An 18,751-nucleotide genomic window follows, 5' to 3' on the forward strand; every position below is an offset into this window, starting at 1 on the left:
TTAAATCTTACCAGGCATGTGATATTGTTTCTATGAGATGTACGCAACAAACTGCTGCTGTAGGCATTTCTACACAGACCTGAGGCTAACACAGAAGCAAGCCAGAAAGTTAAGCAGGGTCTCGTTGTGAGATGAGCTTCTGCTCAAAGTCATGGGCGTTTTGAATATAGCCTGATACTGACAAGCACTTGAGGATGGCTCTCTTCTGAGGAAGGACAGCCCTCTGCTTTTGGTCCATAAATCAGAAGTGCTGCACAGAATACTCAGCTCTGTAAGTGCTACCAAACTGATGAGGTTAATTCAGGATAAATCCCTTCGTTCCTTTGGACATTCTCAGATCGGGTGATTTCCTTCAGACTTTAATATTCTGCATTGTCTCCAAGCCCTCGCAGACATCGTTAAGATGCAGTGTTTCTTTGCCTCTAACCACGGTAACTATTCACTGAACTTGAACAATTTCTGCAAGGAAATCTAACTTCCTCATGCTGATACATGAGCCTACATCCAACACCTAACACTACAGCACCTATTTAACATTCCTGAGATGGATGAAAAGCTACTAAACTCTGTAAAACTTTTATTTTTAAACACAGAAGCTGAAGAGCAAGACAGTGAGCTTAGCAGCTGCTGCAGCGAATCAGCCTGGCACAGCACAGGGAACTGTTCCAGGAAGGTAGGATCTTCCCCACCATGACTAGAGAAAAGACAGACTGTGCTCAGGATAATGGGATTTCATCTCAAAGTCACTGAAAATTGCCTTAAAACAATTTCTCAGACAGATTTTAATGTAGCTTCCAAATAACATCACCACTGCCTTCTCATCGCTTCCTCTTATGTTCCCTCCAGCCTTGCACGTGAACTGAGCAAGCAGGCATCTCATCCCACGCATCTTTTAGCATCTCCCTTGTCCTAGGAACTCACAGATACTGTGAGCTAAAACCAAGGAAAAACAGATTCTTCCCCTCACCATACATAAAGCCACTGTCAAGTCATGGTAGGCATCAAAGCTAAGTCAGAATCCTCTCAAAGCTGAGAGGTAACACACAGCCTTTGCAGGAGCTGTGGCACAGCAGCATTTTCCCACATGCTTTCTCAAGCGGCCACAGAGGGCGACACAAAGCTGGAAGCTGCAGCAGTGCACAGGGAAACCCACACCCCAGCTGCACACTGGTTTCCAAACAGCTCCTCCATCCAGTGCCAGACAGCCTTTCACACAGCTAAGCACAGCTCCTTTCTGTACAGTAATTTTATTTAACCAGGTTAACTTTGTTTTTACACTAATGCCTCAGTGCATCCTTTAAAAGGAGAGGAAGTCTTTAAAAAGTGTTTGTACATAAGACAACAAATCATAGAAATTAACACAGTAACATCAACAGTCCCTAAAACATGCACAACTGTACACTGAGCTGTGGGTGGTTGTAAGGGTAAGTAGGAGAGGAAGGGCTCTCCTTCCCATCTACTTCCAGGTAAGACAAAGTCTTTCTCTGCTTTGCAGTGTGTTAATGCAGGGTACAAACAGGCCATACTGTTAATCTGTTGGCCCTTTCTGGCTATCAAGGTTTGATTACCATTAGTTAAGTTTTAGCCTCGAAGTCACATCCAAATAACCATGCAAGTTGATAGGAAAGCTTTATCTGGCACCTGCTGGAAAGTGTCACACACCAGGGGAGTCACATGAAGCAGCAGCCACTGAATGTCACCGCCCTGCCTGGGAAGCCTGTGTTGCAGGGCTCAGGGAACCCACGGCACCAAGTGCTGGAGTTCAGTCACCAGATGGAGCCTCACTTTCCTGTACATGCACGGCTCTCACTCACTGTTAGAAGTCACTTACCCAGACCAAAGCAGTGCAGCTTCCTTATCAGACCATCTGATACTTGCACCAGATTTCAGTTGTTCCCTGTTCAGCTGTCTGCTGGCACTTGCAGCCACTGTGCTGCCCTACACGTTTGCTGTGCAGCGCCTTCCCAAGGGTGGGACAGAAACGTGGTAATCACAGCTTCCAGCACCAGGCAAAGTAGCCCCCATAGATACACACTTGATAGCAGCACATTACCAGAGCACCCAATCCTACAGTTGGTAGTAAGCCTTGAGTTTTGGTGGGTTTCTTTTGTGTTATTTCTTTTTCCCCCCAGTGTGAGTAGCTGTTATTACATCTGAAAGACCTTTTCTGCTTCAGAGAAAGGAACAATCCATTTAACTTCAACCTTCTGTCCTTCTCTGTCATTTTAGCACAAACCTTCAGAGTAAAAGCACAAGCAGCCAATATATGGCACCTTATCAAGCCTGATTAATACATCAGCCTCGATCGGCTCCCATTTTTCACTTCAGCAAGTGGTAATGTTAGTATTCATTTTAGTCCACCTCAGAAGAACAGGAGAAATAACATGACAAAGAATATGCATTACTGCAACCTTAACTATACAGAACCATCTCCTTTACTATATTATTTTAGCCACAAATTAAAGGGGAGGAAGGAGAAAGAAATGATGGTCAAGAGGAGGCCATTTCAAAATGCTGAGGTGACCTATCACCCTGCTACCAACTGCTGAAAGACCACCAGGAAAAGGGAGATTTCATACAGAAGCAACACCTACATCTTACAGTGCGTAAAGCCCCAGCCCCAAAGCCATTCTTTTTGCTACTACCAATATTGCACTTGCAACCCCTACACGTTGAGCCACTATGAGAGGCCAGATGTGCAGGGAGGGGCACCTGATCTCTGTGGTCTGTGGAAAATGGAAATACACCCATCTTGTGGCTCCCCCATTAGCTTGGCTCAGCCCACCTCAAACTATCCTCCAGTGTCATCCTCGTGGGTAGGACAGTTGCTAGCAGAGCTGTTCTCCACTTGCAGGCTCACATGAAAGTGCAAAGCTGCATGGACACACGGACAAGCATGCTGTACCCTCCAGAGCTGGCAGTACCAGCTAGCTGAGAAGGTTGCAGGTGGGACAGAAAAGAAAAAATCCCTTCAAGTAATTTAAACCAGCCCATTCTTGAGGTTACAGCTGCATGGAAGCAGCAACCGGCTGGGCATGTTCAGGGTGATAAGGCAGAAAGTCTGAAGTCCTGGAGGGATGAAGAATGAGAAGGTGTCAGTAGTGAAAGATTAAGAGTTATTCTGTAGGTCGCTTCTTCACACTGCTGTGATTCTCATCTCCAACTGACCAGCACCAGCTGTCTCTGGTTACTTCTGCACACAGCTTGGCCACGCAAGCCCACCGCAGGCAGCCGATACGATGATATAGATGATAACCTGGGAAAGAAAACAAAAGATTTCAGTGAGAATTCTGTCCTTCAGAAGTCAATTTGTGACATGGCCTGGTATCAAAAGACAAGTCTGAAAACCCCAGGTTACAAGCACCCTAAAATAACTTGTCAAACGTCCTGCAGAACTTTGCACCAAGACTTCTTTCTCCATGTCCATCCAGCAACAGGAAGAGAATTTTCCTCCAGCAAAGGTTTCCAGAGGTGACAAAGTACTTCACACACCCAACCTGAAATTATACTTCAGCATCCTCACGGTAGTGCTGTTCACATTCATTAGAGGCTGGAGGTATGCTATTCCAAGCTAAGTAATGAGTACCAAAAGGAATAAGGCCTAGAAAGCCAATACAGGTAGAGGAGCCATGAGCTCAATGCCTTAACTTTTAAGGAGTCAGCAAGGCACTTATTACTGCAGCAAGCATCTGTAAGCTAGACAGAGTTGTCAAGAAAACATCTTCAATCACCTTGACAAGAAAAACTGCCTGGCACAATGCTCCTCTCTCCATATCTCAGAAAACCTTAAAAACACTTGTTTTAGTGCTAAGACCATACCAAGTATGAATTAGTGCAGGTCTGATGACAGCAGTACACTATTAGCATTTTCCAGTAGCTAAGCTTGTCTTAAGAGCTAAAGGTTATTATGCTCCATACTTACAATTGATACAATGATTATGATGATGGTAAGCTTGAGGTTCTTCATACACATGGCTCTAGCAAGGTTCCTGCTGGTAGTTTTGAAAGTGACTGACTAGAAGAGAAAGTAAAACAGCTGTTTTATTGCATGATCTACTGCAGAGAAAGCTGCATCCCAAGCAGCCAGATGAAGAGGCACATCCCCATACCACCCTACTAACCTAACGAGCCAAACCTCTGCAGTTATCTCCTCCAGATCCATTTAACTCCTGCAGTTACAATAATGCAAAGCCAAACTGGCATCAAGGGAAAGTTATCTCCTATGATACTTTAAGGGCAAGATAAATGAAACCCAAACAACAGAAGTAATACTGAATCTAGAACCAGCTTGGGTTTGTACCTTCCAGAAGTCAGCTTGAGAAAAATTGGGCATAGGACATCATCAGGTCTGTTGGCTGCTCACAAGGTTTAGTTTACCTTGGACTACCTCTGGTTGTGTTCTCCTTTGACTTGCAAGCTTTGGGGAGCTGAAGTACTCCACAAATATGTAAGTAATTATTGATCTTTATTCCTACACTCAGCATCAGTTCTACTCCAGCCACACAACTCCTTCAATACCAGAACTTCACCCCCGTCACTTTCCCTGAGCAGCTCTTGCAGAGATACCTGCACAGAAAAAGGCTGCAGCATCCAGACTGAGCCACCTCAGCAGCTCACTCTGCTGGTTATTTTCAGGCTTTCTCCACACCTCCCAGACTTCTCAAGTGAGACATCAAGCAGAGCTGCATCCCTATTAACGTAATTTCAACTCAACACTGATTTCCATGTTAAGTTACCATCTGAACTTTGGAAACACTTCTCTCACTTAACAGTGCAGTTTCTAGGTATGGAAACAGATTACTGGCTACTGACAACAGTCCTGGCGCAGACACTGCAGCAACACACCTCATCTCAGCCCAGAGCAGTTCTCCAGAGGACAGGACTGCTTTGAGCACTGGCTTCTTCAGACCTCCCTGCCAAAAGGAAGACCTTGCTGCTGCTGGGAAGGATCTTTAGGCACACCACTCTGGTAGTAAAGACTCTTGTGGGAGTGATAAATTGGTTCACTGCTCTTCAACTCTGAATTTCTGAGGACTCACCACTGAACTGTAGGACACTCAAACTAGCACCACATTCCATTCATTCATTCTCTGCCTTGTTTCCAACAAGTATTCACAGTGAGCACAAGTGACTTCAGACTAACTGAAGAAGGAATTCCAGTCCTTTTGTCTAAGGCATTACCTGAGCTTAGACTACTTACTGCCACCACCTGAAGCAGTAAGGTTCAAACACTCAGTGCAGGAGGACAGCATTCCCAGCTGGGTAACTGCTAGCACCCCCAGCTCATCTCTAAAGCATGACATTATTGTTGCCAGCTCTGAGATGTATTCATATCCATCAGTCCCATCACGCCACACTGGCAATCTGTAGGGTTGAGGACTGCATCTGAGGGCACCAAAGGAATTAGGCCCCAAGCTAGGACCCTGCAGAAGATGCTGAATCAGGGATTTCCAGGGAATAGTCAGGAAAACTTCCAAGCTATATGTAGGCCACTGGACTGACACATGCTTTATAGTTACTTTCAATGTGATGACTTGTAATTTCTCACTTACTTTACCCCTTCATCCTGTTAAGGAGCTGCAAGGCTGGCACGTAGCTGGTTAAACAGCCATACAGAGGAAGGAAATAAGACAGGATTTGTTTCTAACACAAGAAAACGTTACTTTAAGGTGCTTTAATGTCTGTTGAAAAGGGGCTTTTTCTTACATGAGCACAACAGCTGCAGGACCACTAATTCCCCATTTTAAAGTTCTTCCCCAAACTTACAGAATCCACGAGATTCTCTGTTTTATCGATCAGCAACTCCAGCTTCTCTCCTCTCTGTGCCACGAGGTCTGGAGAAAGAGAAAAATCCCAATCTGTAAGTAGAACCCCAGTGCAAAAAGCTGCTTCTAATACCCAAAGCTCAGCTGGAAGCCAGGAGGAGCTCCTGGCAGTGGTTTCTGAGAGGATAAATAGCCCCCAGCCTTTCTGAGATTTCAAAGCAGTGGCACTTAAGGAGCAATATCACATTTTGGGACTAAATCCACTCAATTCTGGTCAGTTCCAGATCTAGCTCTTTATTTTAAGTGGTCAGATTTGTCCCAAACCAAAGTTCAACTGGACAAAATGCTGAGAAGCATTTTCCTCATAGCAGCTGCAGGAAGGCAGCAGTGACAGGGACAAAACCCAGAGCACACTGCACCTCAGTGCAAGCTGTGCAAGTTTGCACCAAGCTGTGCTCTCACCACGTCCAACACAAGTAATGGACTGCAAACTCAGAGCTCCCCAGCCCCTTTAACCACTGCTGGTTCCATCAGGAGAGGACAGCCCACCACCAGTTCCACTCTCAGTAACTCCCTGCAGGATCACCATTCTGGCTGGGCGGAATGCTGCATGCTTGGCACAAGAACAAGCCAGATACCTATGTTTCGAACCATGATTCCTTTAAGTTCATCAACTTGGGCTTGTGTCTCTGCTACCTGGTCAGTGCCCTTGCTCTCCGAGTGGTATTTCTGTAACAGATGAACAGTCAGTGAAAACAAGGATCCTCAACATAGCACTTCACACAAAAAGGAAATCTGTTCCTTACTGTGCAGGGCAGAGGGCACACATTTGAGATTCCAATTTACCTCAGACATCTACAACTGTGTGGGACACCCAAATCCAACTTGTCAGCCCCTTACAAGGTCACACGAGGTGCCCATCTACTCCTGCACTGCAGCAGCTATGCAGCAAACAAGTGCCTGCAACTTCCAGAGAGCCCAGGAGTATCAGCCTCTTTAGGAAGTTAGATCACATTTGTAGCAAGTTAACACACTGCTCCCACTCCCAGACATCCTTCTGTTGTCTTTGTAATAGATCACAATTTTACACAATCCTCTCTACTCCTCTATAAAACATAAAGAGCCCTGCAATTACACAAGCAGGAGAGAATGCATCTGCATCTGTAAGTGAGCATCAAGCAGGAGCTCCAGCTAGGGTGAAGAGGGACTGCAAAATGGAAGAACCACATGAGGTGTTTAAGATGGTCAGAGCTGCCTAATTGCTGTTCCTGTAAAGCAGACATAAGCAGCTTTTGGGACCACAAGTGAACGTGTGGTGACTATCTGACTCAGGCTGGTAGGTGGGAGAAGTGCTAACCAACATCCCCAGGTTAAAAGGAGTCTCGCAATGGTTTCAGAATAAAAGGAAGGGAATTGAGGTGAAGTCAGTATTGTCTAAGTAAGTTCTGCTATTCTGAGACTAAGTCTGCTGTCCTCAGAGGTCCTCTGCAGTCAAGCATCACCAGCCACAGCTCCTACTGTCCTGCTTCCTAGATCACCTCCCCCACGGAACAAGTCTCTCTCACAAAACTCATGGATGAACTTTTGTCCTGCTCTAAACTTACAGCCACCACTTGTATCTGAGGGCTTCACAAAGCACCTCCTAAGAAGAAACCATCTAAACAGACCTGCTGACAGCAGTGGCCAGGACTAGATTGTCTCTGCTGTACTTTGTGACAACCCACATGGCTTCTTAAACCCCAGTCTTCTCCTGAATGAGTGTCCACTTTGCATCCATTTCTGACCACATGGGAAGCAAAAGCCTACTGCTCTAACAGCATTCACACACTCATGTCATAGTTGATGGATATAGCACTGAAAGTAACAGATCCTTTAAAAAATGAAAAGCAAACAAGTTTGGTTTCAGGAGAAGTTGCAGAAGTGGCACTCTACCTGAGCTGTCACTGGTTTTACTGGAAGCATGGCCTTCCTTTTCAATGTTATCTGTGTGATATGCTCGAGTCACAGCACAATCTCTGAACTGTTGTATGATCTCTACACTCAGCATCACACCAGTTAAACTCCTGCAGTAACTTCTGCAACCACCTTGATAGCAGTCCTGTTCTCCCACTACACGAAGCATTAGATCATTGGGGCTCTAATCTTTGGAAGCTGGGGGAACAGCTTTCTGCCATCATTTAACTTGTAATAAGAATTAGTAGATGCCTGGATTTCATCAATATGCAAAACTAAGGTAAGCAGCTCTACTTCATGCTTTAGAGAAATGGAAATGCTGGGATTTTCAGAGGAATAACACCACCATGGCCCTGAACACCGCCTGGCTCTTCTGATAAGGCAGAGCATTAAGCTGATTGCAGCCAAAAACTGCTTACATTCTGATGAATCATCACTTTGTGTAGTTTCGATCTCCACACATCAAGGGTTGGTAGAGGAAAAAGCTAACTTCCTATCTGTGATAGGACTGAATCTAATTTATAATGCACAATCCATTGGGCTCTTCTGAAGACATGCTGGCTTTATTATTCATTGCTGCTTCAACTTATGCTGCTGCATAAGTTGAAGAACAGATTTTGCAGTGAAGGATGTGCAACTTCACAAGCTATGAATCATCTCCGTTCATCCCTGAGGATACCAGCACAACTGATTCCTTTCACAACATCCAGCACAACCTTCAGGAAGCAACAGCACAAGTGCACATCCTCCCCTCACCTTCCCCCAGATACAACCTGCACCCCAAAACACAACTGTTACTGCTGGTGAGTGTTAGAAGCTTGCTTCGTTTCTGCCCTTACTCTGGTTGTGCTGCCAGGTGACCAAAGGACCTCCTCTCCTGCATCCAGAATGTCTCCAAACCTGGCATTTTTAGTAGATGAAAAAGGAAAGCTTTGAGGGCAGCAGCCTCAGTGCTTACACACTCACCAGCCACAACAAAGCAGACTGAGAGCCTCCTACACATCTTGCACACAGTGCCAGCTGTAGCTGTCCCAGATACAGCCTGCAAACAAGCTCTGAAAACCAAGGTTCCAAGGACATCTTCCTTTTAGTTTAAGGCATGTCTCAAAAAATAGCATAGCTTGAGTTAAAAATTGTTGTCAATTAAGAACTCTAAAAAAATGTGATGAATTTTAAGCAGAAGACTCTGAACACTCTATCCTCTTTTTCTAAGTTGCTATCTTGGGAATGAAGTCCTTTCTGCATCCACCCAAGTGATTCTGTACACAGAACCTGCCCATAATCCAGGCCCAGTATTCTTGCCCCATGAAAATGGAACAGTGCCATAAACAAACACCCCACCACACCCCAGCAGCCATGGATTACCATGAAGTAAGAGGGAGAGAAGCAAGAGGCAGTTTGGAATTACTACATACTCAAATTTTGAAGCCTCGTTCAATTGAAAAAGTAGCATGCATTTATCTTGCTCACAACAACAGTGAAGTTATCTTGGAATGGAAAGCCAACTGCAGCTAGCTTTGATATTTCAAATGCTATCTTTAAGATCTCATCTCAAGTTCAGCTATGCGGTGCAAATAATGAATACATCACTATTAACCTCAGCCCCTTTTCATCACAGAAGCAGAAAAGCAACTCAGCTGTAGAGAACACGCAGGGAAAGCAGTAAAGTCCTCTGCATTCATATACAAACTCAGTGTGGTACTTTAGGTACAAATGAAAAAATATACAAAGACCCCGTGGGGAGACGTTTAACTTGCCAAAGCAATCCCATTCAATCCCATTTAGCAACAGAACTCACCAGCTGTGCAGCTAAGACACTCGAGAACTCGCTGTTCATTGCATAGGGAAGGGCTGTCTGTGCTCTTGAGCCATACGTGGTCTGAAACCTCTTCTTGATTTCATTCAGGAAGTTGAAGGCTCTGGAACGTTCAAAGTCCTAGGAGAGAACGAACAGACCACATCCAGACCACATCCAGCTCTGGATGTGGGCATGAAGTGTACACAGCACACAGCCAGTTCAAAACCCACAAATACCCACTTTCAGACAGGCATGCTGTGCAAAACTCTACAGGACTTGGCTGGTTACCCTGGGTTTTTAGCAGCAGCCAGACTCCAGACACCTTCCTGGACATCAGCTGGAAGCAGATGCTACTGAAGTTTATGTAGATCTAATTTTGTTTCTAATATCTTTTCCTGTGAGGGAGATGATTTTGCTTTAAATAAGAACTGAACCTCAGAGGTACTTTATTCACATGCATTTGAGTTTCAGGCTTAGGCTTCAGAGCCGTGTTCTCACCACCATCAGTTAAAAGCTCCAGTGGAAAAAAACCCATCTGCAATTAGTACCCATTATTGATTTCTCATTGACATATATATGAAAAAGCTAAAACTCATAAATAGCCTGCGTGTGCAAGAGCTGTAACCAAAATACTTACATCATCTGTGATGCAGAGGTATATAATCCTATCTTGGCAGATGTAATGAAACAGATAACTGCAAAGAGGGGGGAAAAAAAACTAAGTCATTAAAAGCTGCCACAAGATATTCTCTGCCAGGAGAAGAGAGATGATGGAGAAGATGCTGGTGTCTGTGGTGAATTTAGGGGCTGGAAAAAAGAAGAGCAAATTCCAGTTACCCTACAGCAATTCACACAGATGCCAACACACCCCAGTTATCTTTGTCAGATGTCAAGCATTTATCTTCTATCAGCTACACTAAATAAGAGACAACTTACACGTAAGTAACAGCTGCCATCATGCACTTGGCAGCACCCCACACTTCACAGCAACTTTGTGCTGTCAAACTTCAGTTCCATGTTCTTCCAGTTACTTACTTGTGGGGAAAAAAAACACCTTGACATGATAAATGGGGTAAGATTATATCTAGTCCGGCTGTCTGCATACAAGCACCCACACACAGTGAACTTGTGAGATTATCTGCAGTTGATTGGAGTGACAAGGAAGTTAATGCTTCAGTGAACCTCACTGGTACAGTGACTTGCTTCTTTAGCCATGTTGCACTGCTTTGGGTTTTTATTGCAAAGACCACAGAACAAAAGCAGCCAAATAAGAAAATGAACTTAAGAGAACAACTATCAGGCTAAACAGGCTTGAAGCATGTGGTTGCATTCTCTTATTCACATAAAGATGCTTTGAGAGATGCTGAGTAAACAGATGCTTGTTAAATGCAACTCTCAGTAACTTGAAAGACAGTGCAAACCAGTTCAGAGCCGTATCTTCCTCTCAAAGTGAAACCAGGCTGTTATTTCCAGGCCCACACGAAAAAACAACATCCCATCAACTTAGCTCATAGAGCATTAAATCCAACCCAGAACCAATGGGAGCAGATGGCTCACTGGCTTTAGCTGTCTTTTTTTTTTTAATTTTTAAGTGATGCTATCTACTCCCCACCACCATTTAGACCTCTTTTACAGATTCTACAATAAAATCACTGTAATGCATTGTATGGGAACTGCTCAGTCATGGCCTGAACCTCTGATTGATCACCTGAGGCGAGCCATGAGCCAGCCAGAGGAGCACAGGTGAAGGCAATTCACTGTGCTGCTAGAAGGGGTGGAGCCTGGCTGCACCCCTCGTAGTCCTATTTAAGAGCTGGCTACCAGTGGGGAAGGATCTCTGCTGGAGTTTTGTGAGTGAGCCCAGGATAGAGGTAAGCTTTCTATTTATTCTCTTTTGTTGTCATAGTCTGCTTTGCCTAACTCTCTTGTTTATTTTGTGATTATAACATCCTAATATTCTTTGATTATACAAAGGCCCAGAAGTTCTTAAAAACAAAACAATGACAGATTCTGAATGAAGAGGCTGTTCTTCAAATGCATATGAAAAACAATGTCAACAGAAAGCTTGTTAGAAGGGACTTTAGCAGAGGAGACACTGATAGGCGCAGTGCCCAGAGTGCTCTTCTGCAGTGTGCTTGTAGCAGAAATGCAGAGTCACAGCTTGAAGCAGTGATTGAGCACCTGGTGGGAAGGCAGGGCCAACCCAGGGGAGCTCAGGTGCATGCAGTGTACCTGAATGACAGGACAGGGTGGAGCCAGGATCCACCCCTTCCCAGACTTCATTTAAGGGCTGGCAATGGAAGTAATGGTATCTTCCTCAAGATCCCTGCCTATCTGAGCTCTTCCAAGGGTCAGCAAGTTTCCTTCCTTTGTTTCTATGTCTAGAGCTGCTGCATTCAGGCTTGTTCTCACTTGCTGCAACCACAGACTTTGCCACCCCCCTATTATTGCTATACTTTCCATCACATTATAGCATTACAATGTTGAATCCTCATGAAGTCTTAAGTAGTGAGCAAAAGATTATCCACTTCACAGCATGCTTTGTAAGCACAGATGCAGTGATTAATTACCTCCCACCAAAGAACAGTGAACCTCTATCACAATTCAAGTTTTCAACTGTAAGAACACTGTGGCATTCCTGCAGCTCAATTTTGTAAATGGTTGAACAACACTCAAGGCAAAAGCAAAACAAAAGGAAATGACTTTGCCCTTAAAGTTACAGTAGAAGATATTCAGCACACAAAGTACTTAAAGGACAGGCAGCTTCCTCTGAAAGCTCTTCCCCAGGGTCTCTTAATACTTGCAAGGCAGGGAAGGACACAGGAAGACTGCCTAAATTGTTATCTTTTGAATCTTCAGGCAGCCAAAATGGCTTTAACACAACAGCATGGACAACACTGAGAATCCAGCCACTCAAAAGAGAACTGAGTAACACAGAACACTGCTAAATCAGTGTTCTCTGCAGTTCTATTGTTAATTTACAGCACATTAACTTTTGTACTCCACGTATGCAATGAAGAAGCAGCACAGTGCCAGGAGATATTGCATTCAAATGCTCTTTTCTGCCAACTGCTACCTGAGGACTGGTCAGAGATTTGCAGAAGCCTTCTCTCCCAGCAACTGCAGTTGTGGTACTTCAGGATGACTCTAAAAGATACTGCCTGTAAGACTTATCATCAAGCAATCAGGATGCACAACTGATCTGAGAACAACTGAACTTTGCTACATCCATTTACTGCTGTCCTCATGCATGTTAGCTAGTCTGCTCTGATACCCAGATGGGAAACATCACTCACTTCCCATGTGAATAGGTCAGTTTGTTGTTTTCAGAAGGTATCTTTGCCAGGATCTGCTCTGTCACCTCCAGGAAGTTTCCTCCACACCAGGCATGCTTGGCAAGGATGGTTGTGCCCCTCGCCACAACAGCAAAAAGAATAGCCATGGCTTCAGCTATCTGGAAATAAAAACACCGTAAGAATTAGGTTTGTGTTATTTGACAGAAAAAAAACCACTGTAGTCTCAGTAATAGCTTCTCAGCCCTCAGTATAATTGGAAGGAAGCATAATGTAATCAATACTTTGCCAATATATTGCTATTTAGAAAGCTTTCCTCTTCCCCCCCCCTTCAGGTTCTGTTCAGAATATCTGTAAGACCACAATCACCTCTAGAAGAGTTGGTTTGCTTGCTTTAAACTGCTCCTGCACACTGTCCTCCAGTCAGTGACCCCATAATGAGTTTTACCTATGTTGTTTCCAGCCAGATTTCTAGCTTTTTTGTTTTATTTTGTTTTCAATTAACCCACCAGGTTTTTCTTGCTTCTCAAAAAGGCTGCCAGCAGCCAGCAAGCTACACACTTCAGAAAGGAAACAACTGTCTTGCAGTTATGTAAAGAGCAGCTCCTCAAAAGATCAAGCCCACTGTCTCTGTCAGATGACTTCAGTTCATTGTAGTACCTTAGACTTGATTGCTTTCAAACTCAAACAGAAAAGCTGCTGCTGGATTAGGACCACGCATGTCCACTTTTTCCAGCCTGGAGACATTCACTGATGCACTAAGACTTCTATAAGAGCACATGATCTGCAGATCTCAAAGTGAGGGTGCAACATTTGCAGACTGATTATCTACAGTAACAATCTTTCTCCAAGCCAACGTTCTTGCATATATATATATCAAACCATATAGATTACAAGATGCAAGTGTTTGAGAGCCAGACTTCTGTGAAGTCAGAGGACAATCACATAAAGGAGGACACTTAACCAGCTCAAGTATCATCACATTAATCTAATGACAGGCCTAAGATTGAACATGTGAAACCACGTCACACCACAGCTGTGACATCTGCTTGGTTGATTCAGGACATCCATAAGCCTCTTTTCTGCTTAGAGAAGACCTTTGACCCTACCAAGAAAAAGAAGAAAACCACCTAATTCTCCCCTTTGCATCTAATTACCCTGATATTGCCTGATTTGTGTTGTGCATAGAAACTTCTGTATTCTGGCTAGAAAAAATCACACACCAAGTTCACTGCAAGCAAATAGCTCAGAGACTTCTCTAGAAATTAGGTACAACAGATTTAGCTTCAGGATAGAAGCTCAGGCTGAAAGGCTACTGGCAGTCAAACTTTCTACCCATCTGGCACTGGAGGAAGCGACTACACTTAAAGATCTGTCTGCTTTCATTTGCACTGAAGCACAAGAGATTACAGCAATAAGGGAAAAAACAGATCAAAAAACACTGGAATGTTAACAAGATCATGAAGTTAAGATATCATTGCTGCACTGGGTTCACATTTCTGCTTCCTAACAGATTCCAGCTTGGACAGCAACAGGTAACCTGCTGCAGGTATAAGAGCTCAAGACAGGAGAGGAAAAAAATAAACCTGGGGATTGATTCAGACACGATACTCCTCAATTTTATGGCAGACTTTAACTTAATCACCTGGGAGCACCAGTGATTTCAGAACCAGCACCATCTATAGGAACCCTAAGCAAAGGATTAGTCTGACAAGAGCAAAGCAAACAAAGCAGGAAGCAGAGCAGTAAACTTCCTCCATAACGCTGTTCCAGTGCATGGCACCCAGCAAAGTGCATTCTAGAAAAACTGAGAGTTTGTAGTGTCAATAAAGGTGAAGAGAGAACACACAGAAAGGCTCACACTACACGGACAGAAGTCTTTGCAAATGCTGTTCTTAACAGGTACCACTAAAAGGGACCAACAATTGGAGCACCAGAGCGCTGCAGAGGGGCTGCAGACCCTCTCAAGTTGATCTCCTCCTTTCACTTCCTCTTGGCTTGAAATTTGCACCCTTGTACATAGCACATCAATTCTACCAGGGATACAGGGAAAGCCCCTTGGCCTGCTTTGCATGGCAAGCTTCTCATTTACCTTCTCATTTACCCCATCTTAGAGCAAGCCCTATTTTCAGAACAAAGACAACTTGTTGCATTTACCTACTGTTCTTTCCAGGATCACTTCATTTGTCCTCACTGTGCTGCACCCAAGTACTCACATCCCACTTGTTTCCCCTCCCATCACGCTCACCTAGGTCTCAGCCTCACCTGAAGATAGCTCAGGGATTTAAACCAGATTTATATCCAGCTGATGTGCAATGATTGTCAGGAAGGAGGAGGGTGAGGGGTGCCCACACCAGCAGTCCCCTTTTACTGCTGCTGAAAGAACTGGGTGTGAAAACAGCTGTTTGCATGACTGGTCACCCTCTGCTCCAAGATAGAAAGACTTAAAAATGCCAGTAGACAGAGGTAAAAAAAAACAGCTGGGTTTGTGTTTCCTCCCTCACTTGCAGGCTTACAAATATCCTCTAACATCAAGTCTGCCAGCGTTACAGAAAAAAAGTCACCACATTATTTGGGATCTAAGAAGCTCTGGAGATGATGACCTTTGAAGGCAGAAATAGATGGTGCTTACTATGATCAATCAGTGTCAATATCCACCTGAAGACTGTGGCAGTACAGAAAAGCAAGGCTGATGCAGTTCTTCCCTACTTCACCAAGATCAACTGGAAAGCACATCATATGACAAGCAGAGAGCCACGTCATTTGCAGAGCTGTTTACAAATCTAACCACAGTATTTCCTTCCAGCATCACTGAGCCAGCCTACTGGATCTCATCTTGCCTACAGTGCTTTAGAGCTGCCCCCGTACAGAAAACCCAAACCTCTCTCCAGAAAAATGCACCTAGAAAAGCCCAGGGAGTGCTGAACACATAAAAACACCAATGCAAAATACCTGAGGGCACAGCCAGCACTGAGATCTCTGACATCCTGCCACAAAAGATGGAAGGTGGCAGCCCAGGACATCTTCTCTTTAAGCTAGCCTTGCAAATCAGCCCCACAGAGGATGATGAGTAGCCACAAATTTCAGTAACATTTTGCTGACCTTGGCCTCCAAAAGCTTCTCAGCTCCTTGAAGCACATTGCTACACACACAAATCAGAGGGTCACAAAGTGACAGTAAGTCAAGACTCATCTATTTCCAGCTAAGCCCAAGCTGGGTGAATTACTGATCACAAGTCTTCTCTCTGCAAATCTGAAGGCTTTGCCATTACTCATGTAAGAGAAGAATATTTGGACTGAATAGAAAGGGGGATAACTCAGAGCTAAGGCACAAAGGGATAAGTAACTTTTGAGAAGCTTTTTGCAGGAGTCACCACCTCCACCTGAAGAAACTGAAGCAGAAGAAAGGACAAGCCACAAAACATACCCAACGAGTTTATGGACAGGGATGAAAAAGCCTAAACTTTGATACCTCCAGTTAAATGCTTATCAGAGACAAGAGCACCAACATGGCTGATTCTGGTCTTGCAAAAAGAAATGATTAACTACCATGCAACTGCTATTAGTTTCTCCTGATTAAAAGAACAGCAGCTCATTCCCTTCTGACAGAGCCACAGAGAAAGAACACAAACATTTTTCCAGGACAAAAAGAAATTAAAAAGGTGCCCTCTCCTACACCTTAGCTTTGACTGCTTTAGCCAGAAGATGCAAACTACACAAAATACACTTTATTCCGTTTTCTACACACGTTACAACTCTTCAGCAGGGGTCTGATCTCTTCAGCAGCTACCAATGAGGAACAGCCGGTCACCACAATCCAAACAATTTGAGAGCAGCACAGTGATTTGCAACAACATTAGCTGAAACAAGAGGAGTTCACACAGCCATGCCAGATGAGACCCACCAGCATACAGACATCTGCAATACTTCGTCCAGTTCAGGAAGAGAACCAGGACTGCACTGGTATGTGGTAGAACAGCAGGTCACAGCCAGGGACAAACAAACACAGCTAAGCCTCTTGAGCAATCAGGTGACTGACAAAAAAAAATATCTAGAAACAAATCTGTTTACAGCACAGCCACTCAATGAACAGCATGAATACAAAGGAGCAGTTGCAAAACCAAGCAAAACCCCTGAATTCACAGCTCTCTGCCTGACTCTGGAGTCAGTCACCACCTACTTCATAAGTCATATTTCCTCAGCTTTCAGCAGAATGTTTTAAGTAAAACAGATGAGCAGTGAGCATATATTTTTCTCTCCAAACAGTGTCACATCCAATTCTACAGAAACCATTCATTACTTTTGTTATTAAAAAAAAAATCCATTGCAAAGCCAGAAAACAGCTTTTCTTATCACTTACAGGAGAGTCAGGAATCAAATCCATTAGAACACAATCCCTTTTGCCCCTTCATATAACCTAAAGAAAACAACTGGTTTCTAACTCAAAGATGGCTGGAAATATCTAAGTCTAAACCTTCCTAAAAGGAAGGAATCAAACTCACTCAGGGATTAAGGAAAGAAGGGCTCCAAAATAGGAAAGAGGGGAAGGAGGCTGCATTCCTCACCCAGAAAACATCACATACCCAAGGAGCTCCTTAGGCTGTGTCAAAAGCACTGGGCAGACAGTGAGGACGTACAAAGGTGACCTGAGTGTTGCACTCGTATCCCAGTGTCTACTGAAGCATTGCAAGTCATGCTGCAAGTTGCTGCATGCTGCTGCTTACAAGTTTTCTCCCCTGACATTTGACAGAAAGGTAAGAAATTCCTGCAATATCTTAAAGAATGATAAATACATAGCTTCAATCTTCAGTGCAGCGTTTAGCATTTCAGCACTGAAGCCCCCAAGCACAGCAGATAACATATTATTTTCAAGTGAGATGAAAACAATTTGTCTGTTGCTCTGACTTCACAGAAGGTGTGGAATAAGTATTGTATGCAGCCAGCACAGTTGGGCTAAGAAGTCAAAGGAGAGAAATGGTGCTCATCTGTCACTCAGCAATGCTGCCCTTACCAGTCAAGGGGAACTGTTAGCCCTTCTTCTTGAACAAAGCATTCACAGCCTCAGCGCTCAGAGGGATGGAGGAAGCTACTGCTTGTATTTCCAGAAATCCTCTGCACAGAAAACAAGGATCATGGCGTTACTACTGGCTTTAAGTGTGAAACAAACGTAGGTGTTGCAATTCTGAAAGCTGCAATAAAAAAGACCGTTTAAAGACGTTGAATTCAGCAGAAAGCAGCTGAAGCTTCCCTTTAACCCTTCATTGCCTTCTGAACGTTATTTCCTTAACTGCCATGCCAGCCGTGAGCCCAGCAGCTTAGCCGGCATTGGAAGCCCGAGGAGCACCAAGTTCAAGCAGTGCTGAGCAGAAGCTCAGCTTCCTCTCGGAGCACACAGCTTGTTTGCGGCACATCGGCACGAACACAGCGCTGGGGGAGGTTAACCCCGCTCCTCTCCCACCCCCACCTGCCGGAAGGCAACAGGACACGACGTGCAGGACGGGTAAAGCAGCGAGATATCTAAGCTCTCCGCAGAGATCACGCAGCCAGGTGGCCACCCGCACACGGCTACGGCACTATAAACCGCCCTGCGACCCCAGTTCCGAAGAACAACCGTTCATCCATCGGCACCCAACCCTGACAGCTCCACCATCCCCTGCCCGAAGCCCCGAAGTTCACCGCGACCCGGCAGCGCAGCACTACCAGCCGCTTCCCACCGCCGCCGCCGCCGCCTCCGGGCCGCACACGGCCGGGCCCTCGCAGCCGGAGCACAGCGAGCGGCCAACGCGCCTCCCCGCCCCCACCGGCCGTACCCCAAGGCCGGGGGCTCCTCAGCGGGCCTCCCTCAGGCACGCCGGCCGCCGCGGCAGGAAGTAAACGCAGGAACGAAGCCCACCGCCCGCCGCCGCTCCGCCCCTCAATCGGGCCCTCTGCGAGGCGCTTCCG

The 18,751-nt window shown here is 44.9% G+C and overlaps 1 protein-coding gene across 3 annotated transcripts; it reads right to left on the reverse strand.

Annotated features, from left to right (window-relative positions):
- Positions 1–1,228: 1,228 nt before the first annotated feature.
- VAMP7 (vesicle associated membrane protein 7) lies at positions 1,229–18,742 on the reverse strand. 3 transcript variants are annotated; one of them, XM_052673682.1, is made up of 9 exons: positions 18,619–18,742; positions 17,820–17,920; positions 12,813–12,970; positions 10,154–10,211; positions 9,517–9,654; positions 6,404–6,494; positions 5,767–5,834; positions 3,923–4,015; positions 1,229–3,256 (listed from the first exon to the last, which is right to left on the reverse strand). In XM_052673682.1, the coding sequence occupies exons 3-9, from the start codon at positions 12,956–12,958 to the stop codon at positions 3,188–3,190; spliced, it is 663 nt and encodes a 220-aa protein (XP_052529642.1). In that variant the 5' UTR covers positions 12,959–12,970; positions 17,820–17,920; positions 18,619–18,742; the 3' UTR covers positions 1,229–3,187. The 3 variants fall into 3 exon arrangements, with proteins under 3 accessions (XP_052529642.1, XP_052529644.1, XP_052529643.1); XM_052673684.1 differs by lacking the exon at positions 17,820–17,920 and having other exon boundaries at positions 18,619–18,724; XM_052673683.1 differs by lacking the exon at positions 18,619–18,742 and having other exon boundaries at positions 17,820–17,943.
- Positions 18,743–18,751: the final 9 nt, after the last annotated feature.

Source organism: Tympanuchus pallidicinctus, unplaced genomic scaffold (genome assembly GCF_026119805.1).
Source record: "Tympanuchus pallidicinctus isolate F22 unplaced genomic scaffold, pur_lepc_1.0 scaffold13, whole genome shotgun sequence".
Taxonomy (NCBI): domain Eukaryota; kingdom Metazoa; phylum Chordata; class Aves; order Galliformes; family Phasianidae; genus Tympanuchus; species Tympanuchus pallidicinctus.